We start from the raw sequence: 20,050 nt of genomic DNA on the forward strand, positions 1-20,050 counted from the left end.
GTACCACTGAACAGGATTTGCAAATCATTGACTGTAACACTTTCATGCTTTCAAAAAAAACTAACTCAAACAACTCCTCTCCTCTGGGCATTACAAAGCCTCCTTTTTATAAATAATTTGTATTATGTACATTGTTTGATTCCACTTTTTTATACAACACTACTATTTAAGGATTGCAAGGAAAGCTACTTTTTTTCCTGCTGCTATATTTGGTTACCTGAGCATTTTTCCTTTCTTCCGGGGCTTCCTCTGTTTGCTCATCCATTTTTCTGCACCTCTTTCTTTTTTCCTCCAGTGAAAAACTCTCCACTTGGACTCTTATCCTCTATTTCTAATCTGCTATTCTCCATTCTTCCCTCCTCACTCCTTTATGTTTTTTGGCAAACTTATATGATGGCATAGCTACTGAGGTTACAATCAAAAACTAGTCTGTCCTAATGTATTAACAGGCAGTCGCAGAAAGCTGAATTTAGCAATAAATACCTCTAAAGTTCACTGCAAAGTTAAAACAGGCCTTTTGGCTTCCTGTAATCCAAAGCATATTCTTAGTTCAAACTAAAAAAAATCTCATGCAGAGAAGAATTCACGGTTGCTAATAACCGATACATTTAGGGATGTTGACAGTGTGACATGGAGCTTGAAAACACGTCACGCCAAATGTGTGGGAGTAAGTCCTGACAAAACTTACATGAGTAATTGATGGCACTGATTTCACAGTGTGAGCATGTTATGATGTGTCTATTTTGGCTAGTTAACTTCTCAAGGTTGTAAAAAACATTTTTTTAAAAATGCAGCAATCAGGATAATGACATAATCCACAATGATAGGGATAAATCAGCCCCAAAAGTGCCCAAAGAGCAACAGCATTGTTATCCCACACTCAATCAACACTTTCCCAAGGGGCTGCTCAACCTATTCACTGCTATCATTAAAAGGGTAAAACAAGCATTAAACTCAATTTACACTGCAGAGTAAAGCAACAAAGGACAGACGCAGCAGTCCTTTGGCTCTCTCGCCTTTCCTACAGTCCTGCCTTCCTCCCTTGTAACCTCTGTCACTCATTGCCTGACCTACCTAAAGATGGATGCCCCCATTTCTGCACTGGGACTCCAAGCTAAGGCTCAAATTATAGGGCTGCTTCGATGGTGCCTGACAGACTTCACTTCCAGGTCCGACTCTTTTCCCAAACCGAACCTGTACATTCATAGTCTACAGCTGAGATACCAAATGCAACTTTATCCAGCAGGCTGCTACATATAACATATATTTGCTGATCGCCAGATGCCACAGTGTTTAATTTCAACAGTTGCCAGATTTGAACTGTAATGACCTGTTTGAATTTAAAATCTAGACGAGCATCAGAGCAACATCAATCTGACATAGTTTGTCTCACATCCAGCAGCGGGCGCTTGCTGTCCCCTTGAGCTGTTGCACGCTCTCTGGAGTGAGCAAGTAATGTTAAGTTGTGGAGCACACTAATAAGCAAAGGCGCTCTGAGCAAACAATCATGACAACTAAGCATCTGAGAAGCAGTGTGTGGAAGCATGTTTTGTTCTACACCGCAGATGGGAAAGTGACAAACAAAGATAAGGCTGTTTGTCACAAAAATTGCTATATTTATTGTAGTTTCTTTTATGGAAAAAAGTCGCAACGTGGATCTGAAAAGTCACTTAATATAGCGACAAAGGCACCAAGTTTGAGACCCTCAATGTCACTACCAAAGAGCAAATTCCAACACTGCCGGCAAACCAATGGTTTTCAGTTAGTCAGTCAGGGAGATCACTCAGTCATGGACATTTGACTTTCTAGGACCGGCCTCTATAGTAATAAGCTAGTTTTTATTTATAGTTAGTTTAATACTTAATTTAATTTTGTATTTTTATTTTATGTAGGATTGATGTATGTTTAATGTATGTATGTTTGTAAATGCTGCTGGATGCCTGAATTTCCCTCGGGATAAATAAAGTATCTGTCTATCTATATTGTGGTGCATCAAAGTTGCAATACACAAAAAAATAAAATGCAACAACTTGGAAGTATTTCCTCGGGCTGTTAGATGCCACTTTCAAAGACATATAAATGGTTGAAGGAAACATCAAATGGCAATGACATCATGATATTTAAAAATTAATTTTGTGAGGATTATATTATCATCAGTGTCATTTACTGTGCAGTGCTGTTGAGTATGAGCTGTTACATGACCCTTTAAAAGTCTGCCTCTCTCTGATACCAAAAACAAACCACATTCAAATCCTCTTCATCTCCGTATTATATTTAATACATATAATCGAGACGATCTAACCACATTTCAAACAATAAGATTCTTATCTAGATTATCTACATCGAACCCAGTGAGACTGTTGACATGCATCCGCTCAAGCCTAGTTTACTTTAGTAAATGTTTTAAGAACAGATTCTGCTTGCACAATACAAATATAGCCACGCGATGAAACAGACAGATTGACAGATTGCAGTGATTAAATATTCATACAGTGACCTGACACAACTTCAGCAGTTGCTTTGTGAGTCTGACTTTGCAGTTTCACTCTGTAAAACCTTAGTTTATATCTCAAGGGTGCACATGTATAAACAATGGCTATGATGAAACCTAAAGTCTCCACAAAACATCAAATAAGTCTGCATGCATGGACAGCATCTGTTATACTTCAAGAAAATAATCCCACAGCATTAATGATAACAGCAGTGTTTAAAAATATGAATGCAAAATTTTAAAAAGGGAGTGTAGACAAATGAACAATGAATAATGATGACAATGGAAATGATGACAATTATTAGGGGCCTCCATGTCTCCATAGTAACATTGTGGTAAGCCAATATCGATTTGCATCTCACTCCCATAACCACAATTATCAATCTTCTTTTTACCATTACGTCAATAAAAATCTCTGAGCCCATGCATCTCACTTTGCTAAATCTGGTATACATTAATCCTGTTTGTGGCTCGGATGTGTGAAATGTAGCATCGTATTTTCTCCGTCCAATAAAACTTTGACTGGTAATGATTTTGTTTTCTGGACGCTGTCTTGGTTTTGTTTTCAACAGAAATGTGGGTTACTGTAAACACTCCCTCCTCGAAGCAGCTTCCCTCCGGTTGTACATTTTTAAATAAGACCAGATTTGCAGGTCTGGGTGGGAATGTTGTTGTTACTCACAGAATAGTCTTTAAGTAATTTGGTGCCTTCAGAGTCTTTGAATTGCTCAATTATTCTTCTGAGACATTTCTTTTATTTCCTGTGGATTGATTTATCATTCTCCAAAACCCCAACACTGACTTTCTATCTGTGACCCATGTTTTGTTTCATAACCACAATATTTGCCGTCTGATTTTATTTTGACAGCAAACAAGAAACGAGCACTTAAGCTTGTCAAAGTTTTTGAGTGTAAGAAAAATGGAGTTAGTCCCACACACCATTGGGATTAAATCCCCAATCTGGTCATTTTTATTATTTTAATCGTGACAGACTGGCAAAGAAATCTAGTAATGTGCACTTTGTATTTGCATTTCGTCCGTCTGTCCATCCATGACCAAAAGCTCCTTGGCACTCTCTTGGTGCTCACACATTATTAATTCTCTGACAAGCCGTTAAATTCTCTTAAGTCTACTCGTTGTCCCGCTCACATCGTCCAAGTCCAACGACTGATGTGCCGCTACCTTAGCAGGCTTTCACGTCTACTGTGACAAAACCTCAGTGGGGGACAGAAAGCCAGTTATCTCAGGTGGCAGCTTGTGACACAGGAGGACACTGGCTACAGCTACACACAGTGACAAGAAGAAGGCAAGGAGGGAATGCAAATTTCTTACAAAAATAAATACATGGAAATCAATTCATTGCCAAACACACCGCTTATTTGTGCTGTATTTATTTAAGGTTATCTGAGCATTTATTGAGGCTGTTATAATAAATTTCCTTGACACTCTTAAGTGGATCTATGTTAAGCACGTATCAGGAATTGCAGAACAGAACTGGCATTAAAAAAACAAAAAAACAAAACCAATATATGCTCAAATCAAAGTGTGGCTGTGGAGCCTGCAAAATAATGTGACAAGTGACCAGTGGAGAAAATGTCACACTGTCTGTTTAAGGGTCTCTCAGGATTAATCCATCACACCCCAGGAGGCTCCAAACTAATTAAAAAATGATGACATACAAACACAAAATCTTTCTTAACTCTGCCTCTCCGTCATCCATTTTCCTGAGTGTCTCTGTCAGCAATACTAATGAGTATGTTAATGTGCACACAACTATCACAGTTATGAATGGTTCATTTGGAGCCCAGGTGGCCATAAACCCAAAGAGGGTTGAACTCTCACACTGACATAAACTGGCAGGAATATAAAGGAGTACAGTTTGTGTAATGATAATAATATATGGGGAACAAGCCATCCTAATAACGTGTTCAAGTTTTTTTCGTGGAAGCAAAGTCCAGTCTCCAGTAGTGAAAGCTGAAGTTGGCACTCACAATGGTAGCTGACATTGGACTATCATGTTATCTCACAAAATCATCCCGTGTACTTATTTATTATTTATACATTTTTTATTTGTTATTGTCTACCAATGAAGACTTGTTGGGCCAGCCATGTATGCTAATGATAACAAAGAAGGCCTAAGACCAAGAACAAAATCAATTTGATTGTTTCTGTGTTTTAATAAGGGGCTAGGTTTCATTGAATATTTTCATTCCCCTAATTAAAACATTTATCAGCTTAATTAAGAAAAGTCTCTCTGGGAGAGCCGGAGTCAAGATTGTTAGTACAATTGCACATTCATTGGCTCATATTTTTTTCCAGGTATTACCAACTTTGCAGTTGAGAACCCTGATTGGGTTCCTTCTATTCCGAATGTGTCACTTAATAATTTAAACTCAATTTAAACAAAAATATTTTTTTTGTCCCCACAGGTTTAAATGGCAGATTGAGAGTTAGGGTTAGTCATTCGGTTGGGGTGGTTAAGGTCAGGGTAGGGAGCAACAGAGAGCAGTATGTGTACAAGTGTACAATTTCCAGAACATTCAGGCGAGAATGCTCACCGTGAATCTCCCTGCGGTATTCTCACATAAGCTCACACGCACATTTTCCCAGAATTTTACTAGGTGGCTGGCAGGAAAAGTTTGAAAAAATGTCCGCAGTTACATTTGCAAATATTTGTTCGGACTTTAGTGCATGTTCAAAAAGCAGTTGCTATAGAGTTTAGAAGAGGTGAGTGTGATTGTGGCAACAATAATTTGAACAATCCTAAAACGTAAACACAGCAGCTTTGGTTACAGTTATGAAACTGTAAAATTAAAAGACAGTGTCGTTGTCTGGTGATGGTGTGTATAGCATGTTCATCGAAATATATATGTTGCGTCATCTGCATCTGGGTCTGTGTGTGTGCTTGCATTTGTGTGTGCGTGTGTGTGTGATCTATGTTAATCACCCCCAATAACTGCATGTCCCTGTTAATGGTTCTCACCTTTTAATCAACATTTTGACCCCTGTCTTTGTGCATGTGTTTGTGAGTAGAAGTTAGAAAAGAGAGAGAGAAAATGAGGCAGCAGAGGTAATTTGGCTTAACTAGCAGGGCAGTTGCAAGTACGCAGATCATACATCTTTGTCAAACACAGACACATGCGTGCACTTGATAGTGTGCACACTATCACACGGCACATTGTTTCCGTCTATCTCAGATAAGCAGGAAATCTGATCAACCAATAACAGCATAGAAGGCATCTTCCTCTTTCTCTCCCTTCCCAAAATGTTTGTTAAAAAAGTGGCATAGATCTCAAGGACACCCTTTTCTAACCAATGCCGTTTTTCTGCTCCCTTGTTTAATTAACTCTGTGTGGCAGTTTGAGTGCTAAAAGCCAACCGATTGTCGGAGAAAGGTTGATTATTGCAGCTGGCTGATTAATAATTATGCCCATTGAACATACGGAACATGGCTCATTCCCCACAGTGAGAGAATTGCTTTTCAGCAACTGACCAAGTATCAAGAGGGCTCATTTCATCTCTTCATGACCCAAATCCTTTTTTTTCTCCCTCTATTGAAGCAAACCAGATTTCCATGCACAGCCCTGTGTCTGTGGCAGTCGCCTCACACATGCCTGAGAAATCCCTGTCTGACCTCACTGACAGTGGAGGCTCCTGCTGAATATTGACAATGCAATTCAAGATAAAAAGGTTCTCCTGAGGTGACAGTGAATAGTCAGGCCTTAATTAGGTTTATATTTGTGTTTACTCTTCGCTCGTCTTCGACAGGTTCTCCTTTTGTTAAGTGTTCCTGAAACTGCTCTGGAAAACAGGCTGTGATGAATGATGAATAGTACACGTTAAGGCCAAGATCCTCTAAATCTGGTTTCAGACTTCGGGACTGTTGGAGGAGGAGAAACCTGCTCGGGGTCTTTGGTTAGTACCGGTGTTCGGCCCTGATTTTCTGATAGATATATAGATATAAGAGAGGAAAATATCTGCGAAGATTGTCCTCAACTGCGCAATGAAACACAATTTCAAAATTGGTCAGGATGTTAAAACTCCTGTAGTTTGAGCACAGCTTAACTTTATGTTTCTTAGAATGTTTCATCAGTACTTTGTGGCTTAGGTGTAAATGTAAACTAGCAAATGTCTTAGTTGAGATTGACTGTGCGTTAGCATTGGTATGTGCCCTGCAAATGAAACTCTGGGTATACATTATGCTGATCTTTGCATCTTTTGGGTCACCACTTTTCCATTTGTCTTTTTTTTTCTCAGGTTGGGCTGCTCCAGATGCAGAGCTTTGTTCGACAAAATGGCCAAGGCTGGTGTGTGTAGGAAGTGCAGCTGCCTTGAGGGAGCGGTTCCAAGAAGGAGAATTAGATCCAGTAAAAAATAAATCCCTCATTCATAGTTAGTTAGCTCCTTTCTATTGCTTCCAAAAAAAGACATATGAGCAAGATAGAGGAGCTTCATTCAGGGATCAAACACAGCTGCTAATCTGTAAACAGTGGTGATGAGTCATGTTGTGAATGAACATTTTTGTCTTTTTGGATGGAGCTTCCCAATGTTACTGACAGACAAGAAACAGGTGGTTGTTTTTAGCCAGCAGACACATTAAAAATAAAATAAAATAAATAAAAAATAAATAATAAATAAAATGTGTGTGAATAGATAAGCAAAATATTTTCTATGATCTATTTCTTGACAAAACTGAAAGACCGTTCAGATTGAGAGAATGAGTAGGATGGGAAAAGTAACAATGAGCTTTTTTGGTTTCAACTTCAAACTAAAATTGTATAATAAACGTCATCTCCATCAGTGTAATGCCATGTGAAAATTTAAAAAAAAATCATTACATAGCACTCTCACATTTACTAGTTAATAACGTAATAATTAAATTTTAGGTTTAAAAGAACTTAGTGAATATGAGCACAGAGTAATTGACCGATGCTAATAGGCACTATGGATTGCCTGATAAAACCATAAGACAAGGAGGGTTTAATAGCTTTTCCTGAAATGAGTTTATTTCTGGGTATCGTGCTTTTTGCAAGAGGAGCTTAATAAAAAAGTTCAATAACTAAAGGGAAACCATAGAGGCACTGATTGAGCCAGTGCAATGTGTGATACGGCAAGACGGCACCCTGTTGCTATGCAAAGTCATTTGTAGTGATGGAGCAGTATTGCTCGAGAGGATCCAGCCCAGCACTAATAGAATCTTGAATGCATATTTGTTGGTTTTAAACAATATTTAAACTGTGATTACCAAAGAAAATGTATTCACACCAAAACTCTGGAAATATGAGATTCATTCATTTTCGCACTCTCTCTCTCTGTTATGCCCACCACATCGACTGTTTTTCTGATGTCATTTTATTCTTCTGATTCATGATTCCTCATGTTTGATCATATTATTACAACCCTTATAACAGCTCGTCGGCGTTTTGCAAAAACACAGACGAGTATCTGTTCATAGCTTCAGCTTAAAGGAGTAAAAACTTGCCTGCACATCAATAGTGACCTAATAATATAAGCTATATGTCATGTCAGATGTCTGTGCTCTGCTACCTTTTCATGGAGATTTGCTGGTGATTCATCTTAAAAGCCTTCTGACATTTCTCGATGGCAAGTATTTCAAATGTGTATGATTTATGCGCTGCTTGTTTATAAGAAATAAAAAAGAGTAATTTAAAAACAAACAAAAAATCACTTGTCCTACCTGGTCCTGAAGTTGGCAGGGTGGGGATGTCCATCATACAGGGACAGGAAGTCGTATTCTTCTTCGATGGCGAATGACAAAAAGATGAGCTGGATTCTACTTCCTTCCTCCCCGACAATGACCCAGGTGCAATTTGCCCCGTTGGGATAGCCGTAGGGAAAACCTGGCGATTCTATACTGCCATTTCTGCCTTTCAGTGTTCCGCCGCATGTGTAGATAAAACCTGAGGGAGAGAAAAGGGGGCAACATTTAATTCATGTGAACATCATTTGAGGCTTAATTCATTATACAATGACAAAACATAGAAATGCTGGTAAACCACACCTGTTCAGACACAGAACAGGTGTGGTTTACCAGCATTTTATCACTGCCTTACATCAATGTAGGGATAAGCCACAAGTCAGCACAAGAGACACTAAATAGGTCAGCTCTTCGTCCCGATGTTGCGTTTCATTCTGCTCATTCATCCTTTCATTCATTCAGTCCAGCTGTTTGTGCACCACTCCCACCCAACTACCCACCCGCAGAATCACCAGACGTCATTGTTCCACTTGTTTCACAGCTCCTCATTAGCTCCCACGTTTATACACCGCTTCGTTTCCACTTGCTCTCAGTCAGATTGTCTTTGTGCTATGCGCCTTAGCTTTCCAGCGCTCTGTTCTTTAGCCTGCCCGTTGTGATACTGATCGTGTTCTGGACTTTCCCCTGGCTTTGTGTGGATTTTGCCTCGCTCTGACCATTTGTACTTTGTTTGCCTGCTTGGCTTTTTGTATCCTTGGTTTTATCTAAGTAAAGACTTTTCTCTCCCATCTGCCTTCAGAGTCATGCTCTGGGGTCCCTTTTCTGAGAACCCTGACAGCTTTGGTCGGATATATCCTGCTACTTTGATGCGGATGTCCATGATATACGTATAATGTACCTATAGAGCCAGAACTGTTGAGTTACTTATTTGTCAGGAAGCTTTGCAGCTTCACATTTCTTTAGTCTGTAGTACCACTAAGAACATAATCTGCCCAAAATTGAGGGCACAGGGCAGGGTCTGTTTCAGAGCAGCACCCCGGGAGCTCGTAGTCACATTCAGAAGGGGGTATTTCTAGGAACCCCTGTAAGATAGCCAGGCAATAATAATCCAAATAACGATTGGCAACTTTGGCGAGTTGCAAAATTTGTCGGCGAGTGGAAAATTGGGCTAAATGTTGTGTAATGTGAACTAGGCATAAGGGGTTGTTAATGTGGATAAGACGGCGGGGGTGTTAAGTTTGTTCTCATCATTTGCACTTGCTTTCACAGGCTGCTTGTACTGATTAATTAGAAGTGATGCTAATTCTGCCGCTGTACTTATTCTAAATCTCTCCGGGTTACCTGCTAAATGCCTAAATTGTAAAATGTAAATGTAATTGATCTCTTTTGTCTTCACGATCCACATCAGGATCACTATCTTCCCCCTTTGATCTTAACGGTGCTTTTCTTTCAAACACACCACAGGTGTTTGACCAAGGAGGTGTCCAGGAGTGAAGTCGGTCCGGACCGTTTGCTGTGATGTTCTATCGATCCCCGATGGAGAAACTCTTCTTCCACTTCATTGGAGATTCAGACTGCAGCGTTAGCTTAAACTGCACAAACCCTCCTGTGAGCTGTTTGGGGATTTAGCATCATCCTGCTCAAGAACACTAAAGCAGAGACGTTGTGATCCAATGTCTTGTGGCTGGGCGATGGTGTTGTATCGTTTCCATGGCGCCTAAGTTTCATATTACTGGAATGTAAAGCTTCACAATAGTGTTTGACGCTGCAGCAGTATGCCTTTGGTGTTTTATTAGTGTTTGATAAGAAATTGCTCTACTGTATGTTGAAAGTTCTTGAACTCCGAGACCTTAATTGAGCTCCTCTGAGTGCAATGCTCAAATCATGAAGATCATCCCCCTGCCTTTCATGTTTATGGGCCTCATTATTTACCGTAGCAGCCGGGGCCACAGGGAAAGCAGGGTTGATCCCACTGGATGCTTTTTCAACCAATTATCCAAGACAGAACGCCAACCAAAAACCGGTTGTGCCTCTACATATGTGTGTGTGTGTGTGTGTGTGTGTGTGTTTGTCTTTGTCCAACCTTCATTTACCCAGGCAATTCCAAGATCATCACAATGCCGAATATAATGACCAATGGCAGTTTGAGCTTCAATTAAGGGCTGGTACCCCTGTCCCTTCACTACCAATCAGAGCTGGGATGTTGAGCGACCGGGAGGGATGGGCCGAGCCATACGAGGGACACACATCAAATATGGCACATATATATGCTTATAGACACACACCTACAAAACTAATAGATAGTATATAATAGAACTGCCATACACATTCACACCTGCATATTTTTCCTATAGGACAGTGCCAAAAAAGGATTGTGCACAGCACAGCAAGAAAATGACCCACTGAACTGCCACTGCCATCTTGGCTCAATTTAATTTTAATTTAATTTAATATGTGAAAATTAAAAGGGGATTTGTGCCCAAGAAAGATTTGGTTCACTTGAGGACACCAAATATTCCCACATTCAAGGAAATAGTCAGACATATCAGAACCTCTATCCAATATTTTTCATTTTTAATATACCCTGTGATGGAATTGCCCCAGCATGTCCAAGATAGCGCTCGCATTTTGAAGAAAATCAGTCATATATTGGTTCGTGGATTATGGCTAAAAGGGAATGCCAGACTCTTGAGACAGCATTGCTCATGATGGAGGCACAGAGGCTTCAAGACATTATGTAAAGTTTTACCCGGTCGATTTGATGCTGCACATGATCTGACTGTTGGACTGAGTCAATCAACACCTTAAGGGTGTACTCGAGTGTAAAGAAGGGAAAAGGAAGAGTGCATGAATGCAACTATATAACCACTTTTCTACCACTAACTTGGTATATTGATCAGATTTTTATCTGTTTCTGAAGAGTATATATTAAATAGTTTATTCCAATGTGAATATTATTTGCAAGTATAATATTATTGGGTTTAAATAAATAATAAATGATTAAACGTCTAAAAGAAAAAGTCTTTGGGAAAACCATGAATTGGAAGTAACTATTACTCACCAGATGCCCATATATTTTCCATAGCCAAATACACAGTCTAACTGATGTAGACTGATGCATGTGACTGCAACCACGATTCTGTTACCCAGTCTGTGGACATGTAGCAGTGCCTCAAGCAGAAGGGACAAGATTCAGGCTTACGCTCACACTTGAGCCTTATTACTGGAGAGCAAATGAACTGTTCTGCCAAAAACAAAACCAGACAGAGATGCACACAGTTCTTATTTTGTCATATTACAGTTGCCGGGCTGCAAATTAAGCATAATATAAAGAGTAATTGGAATATTGCTTTGTGTGATACAGCACAGAGTGCGGCTTTAACTGAACCGACGGTTAGACTAGTAAGGAGTTTCTGAACGGCGACGAAATGGAACGTGCAGTTTTGAAAAACGATGGGGAATTTTTCTGTGGTAATGACAGCTACTGTAGGGGTATGGTGAAAAGTAACACAACATTCAGAACAAAAACAAATCCTGCCTGTTGCAGCCTTGAGTGCCCCCCTGGGTGTTTTTGTATGAAGTCAGTGAAGCTAAGAGAAGATGAGGGACGGGGTGTGAGCAGCATCATACACACAGTGAAGGCTGCATTTATTATTTCTACACCGCCCCTCATTGCACTGCATGGAAGTGAATGAGCTACTTTCAGACCCGAACTCTAGACATTGTCAGGAAAATTTGGTCCGGACATTTTTACGGGCTTTGCCGTTCACATATGAAGAACACGGCAATGATACTGTCTGATCAGACACGTTCACAAAAGCAGGAACACATCCTGTACATTCAGGCGAGGGGCGGCGCCTGGGTAGAGCATCCACTTATGCTCACCTTGAATTGTTCAGAGATTTTCCTGCTGCGCTCTCACATGCTCATTCAGACATTTTCCTGATATTCTATTGAGAGGTTGGCAGGAAAAGTTCCAGGAAATTTCCCAAACAACATTTGCAGACATTTGTGTTCTCGCTTTTGAAAAAGTTCAGGGAAAAAAAAGCAGTGGAGTATTTTGTCAGGTTCTATGTTCTCATCTTATATCCTTGTGTTGCAGTTTATCCATGTTCTCCCCAATGGTCCTAAAAAAAATTTGTTTGTTTTTAACTAACCCTTCAGTGATTAAAATGGCAGAGGCAGTGATACTACTGACAAAGTCCTTGTAGATTTAAAAAAAAAAAAAAAAACTGTAAGTGGGTCTTTCACATTTTTACTGTTTATAGTCCGCACATGAAAACATGACATGATATGTTAGGCCATCACATTTTTTTTGCTGACCTTATCACATAGCATGTTGTCTTGGTTTAAATGAAGTAACTTCATTAAATTCAATCAGTAGGATACGGGGTGGGAGTGAATACGGTGTGACACGGGGACAGAGACGGAAAGCAAAGTAAACAGAGAGAAAAGGACAGATTTGCCCTCGTTCATCATTGCACGGAGAACGAAAGGTTGATTTAAAACTCATCACTCAGAGGGACAGAGGCGAGAGAGTGTAGGGGGAAGGGGAGAGATGGAAAGCAAGAAGAGGGTGGGAAAGGGAGGAAGAAAGGAGGAGAGAGAGAAATAGCAAGAAGGAGACAGAGGTAAAAGAGAGACTAATTATGCAGACTACCAGACCGAAACCGACAGCCACGCACACGCACACACACACACACACACACACACACACACACACACACACACACGCATACTCACACACTCACATTTACACACTACGATAGCAAGACACGAATGCCCACAGATTCAGAGGGCGGTTTACACAAATACATACATTATTTTATACATTCAGAGAGAGGGAGTATAGTATATTATAGGCATATTTGAACATACACACATTGAGACTCAAACAACCACAAAGTTCAGAGGGTGAAAGATTAATTTACACACATGCAAAAAATGTGAAAACCTTTCACTCATCCTATACCTTTTGCTTTGATCGCTATTCTCAACCTTGTCACCTTTCTCCTGTTTCATCTTACATGCACCCGAGCACACACAAAAATAAAAACGCTCCGACACAACCCTGACCTCACCAGTTAACCCCTAACACGCATACTCTGCTGAGTCTTTTGTGCAGCACACCCCATACAAACACACAGACATACTCCATACTGAAATATATTACATAGCATGTATGCCTGTGTATTTATTCAGTGTCCGTGATCACATTGAATCTGCTACGACACACTAACTATTTTCTCATTTGCAGGCATGGGCCAAGTCGTTCTGACCCACATAAGAGCAATTGGTGGCCGCTGCAATTTGCACGAACCAACACGTGCCTATTAGAGAGAAATCAAGAGTGCTGGCTGCGATAATAAGCAGCGAGGGGCAGAGGATTTAGCATTATTCTCACATGGAGTACATGGAGTGTGGTTTAAGAGGGCATTTGTAAACTGTTCATTGGCAGTAAACTGGGTCACCACTGCAATGCAAGAGCAGCGTGGACCCAAGGTGACAACAGCTGCCACCATCCACAAAGAATATAGCTACAAACCTTTTAAGAGCCAGGCACCTATCAAGTCTGCAGGTCGTGTGTTTAACATCGAGATAAGATTTGGGGTGCCTCCCTTCATTTAAAGGGAGGCATCCCCCGTAGACTTACGCAGAGATGCTAATTGGTAAAAAGTGAAAGGTTTTTGGTCGGGCTGGGTAGCTCCCAGGTGTGAATATGTGCTCTGGTACTAATAAGGTGCGGGGTTTAGCCAGAAAAGAGCATGCGTGCTCAGCAAAAACTTGCCCGGATAAAAGAAGCTTAAAGACTAAGGAGGAAAATCTGCTTCTTGAATTGAGTGGATTCAATGAACCCCACTCCGCAATATAGGCTTCATCTCTTTTCCTTTAAAGCAATATCTCATCTGGAATGTCTTGGATAATACGCGGCAAAAAAATTTAAAAAGTAAAAAACAAGCTGAACAAGTGGCGTATGCTGGCAACCGTCACACCACTTCCAAGTTAGTCCAGTTATGACAGTACTAATTGCAGGAACATTTCTGCAACATTCAGGTGAAACATTCACTCGCTCGCCATGAATCTTCCGGAGATTCTCCCGTGTTCTCACATGGGCTCCTGCCGACCTTTCCCCCGGAAATTCTAAGAGGGCTGGCAGGAAAAGTTCAAGGAAAATGTCCAGAGAAACATTTCCAGACATTTGCGTTCTCACACCCTGTAAAAAAAAGAAAATGTCCGGACCTAAGTGCATGTCTGACAGCAGCATATGCTAGCCCAGTAATGTAAACTGGTGACCTGTTCAGACTTTTTGACGTCAGGTTGAAGCATACCATTACTGTATGTTGCTGCAGCTGTATGTTGCTCCACAGGTCTGTTGCATTAAAATGCAGGCATGCCTGGCAAAACAAAGGTAGCTAAATAGATACAAGCGGGTAGGTAACTGTTAGCTTGCAGCAGTCTGCAATTTTTTTTTTACCTTGCAAGCAACAGGATGAACATCAAATCATCTGCTGCCTTTCAAACTTTCCAGAATTGTGATATCTTGCCTCAAAGGACTGTAATCTCCTCTACAGCATCTTCGCATCTGACTAACCTTCAGAATACAGATTTGCATTTCATCTTCTCAAGGGTACCCGCAACAACCAAGCCGCACCTACATACTATACGCCCCTAGCCAGAGGGCTAACACATGCTGACAGACTCCAGCTCTCCCCGAACGTTTAAAGACAGCGAGTAAAACGTCATCGCACAGCCACTGAGATTATTTAAACCTAAACAAATTCAAGAAAAATGAATAAAAATCTGCCGGCGCCATACAGTAAGAACATTTGACTTCACACATCCTGATGTAAGCTTGATGATTTCGAGGCAGTGATATCAATTATAAGCTTGTCATTTTCTGCAGGGATCCCCATGATGAATATATCTTTTTTCACATGGTGGTGACTACTAAATGAGGACACAGTGAAATGACCCTATTCTTCATTTAAATGGGACCCATGGTGTCCCCCTCAAGGTTGCTGGGTGTCCCCAGTTCCTACTTGGGGGGCTAGCGATGGCTCCTTATGACACATATCTGTGTGGGTGTGCACACACTCCGTAATCTAAAATATTACCCATGTCCTCAGCAGTGTAGTGATATTGCACAAGTCCGACTCTGAAAAAAAGAAGCACTTTAAATTCCCTTCCATCTCTCTGCTGCGCTCCTCATGTCTCACACATTCTGTTTGTCCGTCTCTCTTTCATCTCGCTGCCTCCCTCTCTTCCTCCCTCTGTCTCGGGACAGTCTCTGGGGACCTCAGTGATACCAGATTCACTTAAAGGGCTATTCCGTCTAATCCCGCAGCGTCTCATTTAAGATTAAAGAATGGCTTTGCCCGGTGGAGTAAACTGACCAATCAAACCATTCCAGACCCACAAACCCCTTTGATTATTATTCAGATCACAGCAGCTCAAGTTCCATGCCTAAAATGAGATGTGTGTATTTGTGCAGGGGTGTGTATATTAGTTAATTTGAATGAGCTGTTCACGTCTCTGGAAATATTGTAGCCTATCCGTTTATTTTACTTGAGGGGGTTTTGGAAATGAGAAAAAAAGGATGGAGGAGGAAATGTGGAGTAACAGAAAGGTGGGAAAAAAGGGTGACTGAACTAAGAGTTGAGTGGCGGGGACAGACAGGGAGAGAAAGAAAGAGAGATAGCAAAGGCAAAAAAAAAAACCAATAGAGAGAGACAGAGCAAGAGAGAGTAAGCATGTTTGAAACGTCCCATTGGTTCTTGCTGTCAGGAACGCTTGTCAGCCAAGAATTAGACTGCTCCACACTGCCACTGACTGACAGTCAGCCTGCGGTCTAGAATATACCCTGGAGTGGCTGAGGCTAAATAAGGGAAATGGCTGGAGAGCGACAGAGGGAACACACCGGGCTGAGAATCAATTTATAACACTGTCAGTCAGAGGCAGGAGGGGATGATGGGATGGAGGTATGGAGAGAGACAAAAGGATAACACAAGGCAAAGAAAGAGGGGCACATAAAAGGGAAACACAGCGACAAGATCTGAGCAAGCAGTAAACATACCGGACTGATTGAGAAAAGATGAGAGCTGAGGGAACTCTTTGTTGTGTTGAGGGAATCTGATAGAAAGACGAAGGGAAGTCACAAGGAAGTCTCAACTGGTAACCTTCAAATCTCAAGGAAATCCCCCTGCTGTGGTGAGAATCAAGTCAAGTGGAGTCCTCGGTATACAGTGAGTCAAGTTGTTTACATGCTTCAGATATGAGTTCAGATTAGCCTACTTTACCTCCGGAGTTAGTGATGGCTCCTTCTGAGAACGCATGCTGCGACTGCATGACTATTAATTCAAATAAAAACGAGATAAAACAAGATCACCATTCCCATTGTACTTGTGTCAAATTTTAATCACAACACCATTGTTTAAAAGTTGCCTGGTGTGGGGATGACACACTGTAATTATGGTTATTACACAGCTACTTTAAGAAAATCTAATACAGGGTTTGTTACCACTTTCTTTTATTGCTAAATTCATTATGAAACGCAGCCTCCAGTGACTTGAAATGTGAGATATTAAAGAAGACATTTGAATTATTCCAACTTGTCTCTGAGCACAAAGGGATGAATTTAGAATTTAATAAAAGTGTCCAAAGAAGAACACCTTTAGTGCCTCCGTACTATGAAAACATAAAAAAAACTGTAAGCAGAGCAGGGAAAAACATGAAATTAAAAGACAAATCACCATCGGACTCCAATGTTGTAAAACATAAAAAATGTGTTGGGAACTGTGAGGCTAAGAGGGAAAAGTATGATAGTGGCTCAGCATGAGGGAATGTTGTTGCAAACAGAATGTGTTTGAATTATGTGGAGTTGAACATGTACTAACAGAACGCAGCCCAAAAACTTTTTAACATTAACGTAGTTGTGTTCATTTTCGTATATTTACCCTTCACGCCGGCATAGCCAGGAGCAGGGTATTGTTTTAATTCATATCTGTATGAATGTGTGTGGACGAGATAACTGTAAGCAGATTGCACACTTGTCCTTCGAACGTTCACGTCGAAAACGGTATCTACCAAATTAGCGATGAATCCTACCTGCCTGCGGGGGACGGTAAAAACTTTATGGATGTCTTTAGGGGACACCGAATGGGTGGGATTTCTCCCGGTATTACCGATGGACAGTGTGATTATGAGAGAGCGACAGACAGCGCCAGCGGGGCAAAGAGCACTGCACACAGTGCTACGATGAAAATATTTCATGTTGTGTAAAAAGGGTCCAGTCATTCAAACATTGTATCAACACGGATCGAGTCTACACATTATTCATTCAACACAAGCAGGGTCAGCCACTGAGCATATTACCCTGTCTGTGTTCCCTTTGGCCAACTGTTGTGTAGTGTTATGCTTAGTATAGAAATGATTGGGTGAGATGTTCGTGAAGTGTAAACCTTGGTGTTGGTGTGGTGCCACACCAGTGACAGAGCGGTTTAGGTGAGATTGATCAAAGAGAGTGTGTGGAGTAAGATGAGTCTGTGGATGCCAAGATTTACTGTTGAGCCTTGTTGGGGAGTTTTAACACTTCAAAAAATGAATGGGATGTAACCCAACGGCATATACACCCTCACTTATCTCTTTGCTTTAAAACTTCAAACCGACTTGCTGCAATATGTTGGCTCCCATTATTGTTTGATAGCACAGGGAGATGGCTACATCGTGTCCTTTGTAGTGATGAAGCAAAGGCAACACTTTGTAACAGCTTTAAAACAAAAATAAAATAAAATCAGATTAAATGCATTATGTTGTGCCAAAAACAGTCAATCAGGTCTTATAGAGCAATGACACACTTTATCATTTTGCTCAAAAACGACCAGTTTCTTTATCAGACTCAAAACTGGATATATGAGGTTTCCGTAAGGCACAAATGCAATTTAAACGACAATGGGTTCCATTGTTCCGTATTGTTGGTGAGTTGCAGAAACCTAGTAGATTTACTGTTGAAGTCATTTGAAATTCTGTGGAGCTTTTATGCCCTCCTTGGAGAATGTAAGTGCAATAAATTACACCTCACCATCTGCATTCAATGTTACTTTCATCTTAATGCTATTTCACCTTAATGTGTTTTCATTTTGAGTGTGATTAGGCTTTCAAAGTCAAAACACATAGCTTCAGTTGACCTTTTCCCGTTGTGTACCTTCCAACTGTCCCTTGCAGTGAATGTTAATGATGATGTGTCTCTATGTGGCACTAATGGCCGGAACTCTTTGACCAACGGCCTGACTGTACTTTGTCACCACTTCTCCACTAAGTAGTACTTCCCTGTAGTAAACAGTACTACTCTGCAGTAGTTTTACTCACTACTGCAGTACAAACAACGAGAGCCAAGATAAATACTGCACGCCTGCTATAGCAAAAAAAAGATCACAACAAACCCTGCGAGTACTACCAATACCCACTGATTAATAGGAGTACTACTTCTTGACATCACCGCTTAGGACCAAATATGAATTGGTATAATATCCTCCTATTACTGATTTTATTTTCATTGATACCGCTTTCATTCTTAGAATTTTAATTTCCTGTTCACGCCAAGGCCCTGTTAACTGCTACTACATCTTCACCTTCAGTAAAGATCTTCTATTTCCCCTTTACAAAAATCTGTTTGCCTGTTCATCCACATTATTTTGCCTTTGTTTGCCCTTCAAGACATGTTTCTCTTCCATACCTTCCAACACAACTGAGATGATTTCCCAGAAAAAAAAAATTCTTAAATCACACTGAGTTGACAAAACAAAACTACCCTATGAAAGTGTCTCACTGCGACATGCTGGCTTAAATGACATCTTAGAAGACCTCTGGCATTGCTAAACCTTAGCGGCGTATAGGAGCAATAAGCAGTGAGGACAGGAAGTGATAGAAATAAGTAAGCACTCACTTTAAAAAATCTGCTTTCTAAGAAAGTGGGTCACTGAGAGCAGGCGAAGAATGCTAAGCAGAGGGCATTATTTCGGTAGCTGCGAGCTTGTGTGCATGTTTCCGAATGCTTGCAGAGGCAGTGAGACAGAACGGGTGACTACTTTAAGAATTCAAACTGAATTTGCATATCGGGATTTGTTAATTGTGTTCCCAAAAAGAGAAAGAGAAACATGACACAGGAAGAAGGGGGATAATTACAGTGTGGAAGTATAATGTTTTTGTATTCATTTAACCAATCAACCCATAAACTTCAATCCTATCCAAGTCCTGTGGACACAGACACGCAGACATGTGGGAAACCTACAGTATATTGCAGATACTTTAAAACCCTCACTGATTGGCAGATACTACACAGCATCAAGGATTAATGAGACAGGGAGTAACAGGGAGGCAGCTGCTGTCTTAAGGGGTTACTATTGATTTGTGTCTGCTGAATGTCATCATCTCCAATCTGACTAATGAGGTCCTACACACAAACACACACACACACACACACACCAGGAAATCATGCAGCCATCCCTCCCACTCCTCTTTCTTACAGTGAAGTGGCTGTAAGTCTGTTACCATAGAAACATGGAATGAACTCCACCCAGCTACTGCACTGGTACAAAACAATACTCCATTACACTGTTCTTTTTCTTTTTATTGTAGAATTTGTGAAAAATCTGTAATTTATTCATCTCCTTATATCAAGTCAAATCTGAGTGCAGGAAGTGATAGAGGATTCTCAAGTCAGCTACTGTTTGCCGAAGGGTTGTGTGTTGACAACAAAGACATTGGGAAATGGGAAATAATATAATGAAGGATTCACATATACTCACTAAGGCATTCAAGCATTAGAAAAACACACATTTCCA

At 40.7% G+C, this 20,050-nt stretch overlaps 1 protein-coding gene across 1 annotated transcript in view; it reads right to left on the bottom strand.

The window, feature by feature from the left end:
• Positions 1–20,050, bottom strand: part of LOC118292237 (CUB and sushi domain-containing protein 3) — a 288,046-nt gene that overhangs the window by 217,062 nt on the left and 50,934 nt on the right. The window contains exon 3 of the mRNA XM_047330255.1: positions 8,190–8,412. Coding sequence (XP_047186211.1) covers positions 8,190–8,412 — 223 coding nt within the window. The remainder of the gene's footprint in view (positions 1–8,189; positions 8,413–20,050) is intronic.

The sequence above is a fragment of the Scophthalmus maximus genome, chromosome 22, assembly GCF_022379125.1.
Source record: "Scophthalmus maximus strain ysfricsl-2021 chromosome 22, ASM2237912v1, whole genome shotgun sequence".
In the NCBI taxonomy this organism is placed as follows: domain Eukaryota; kingdom Metazoa; phylum Chordata; class Actinopteri; order Pleuronectiformes; family Scophthalmidae; genus Scophthalmus; species Scophthalmus maximus.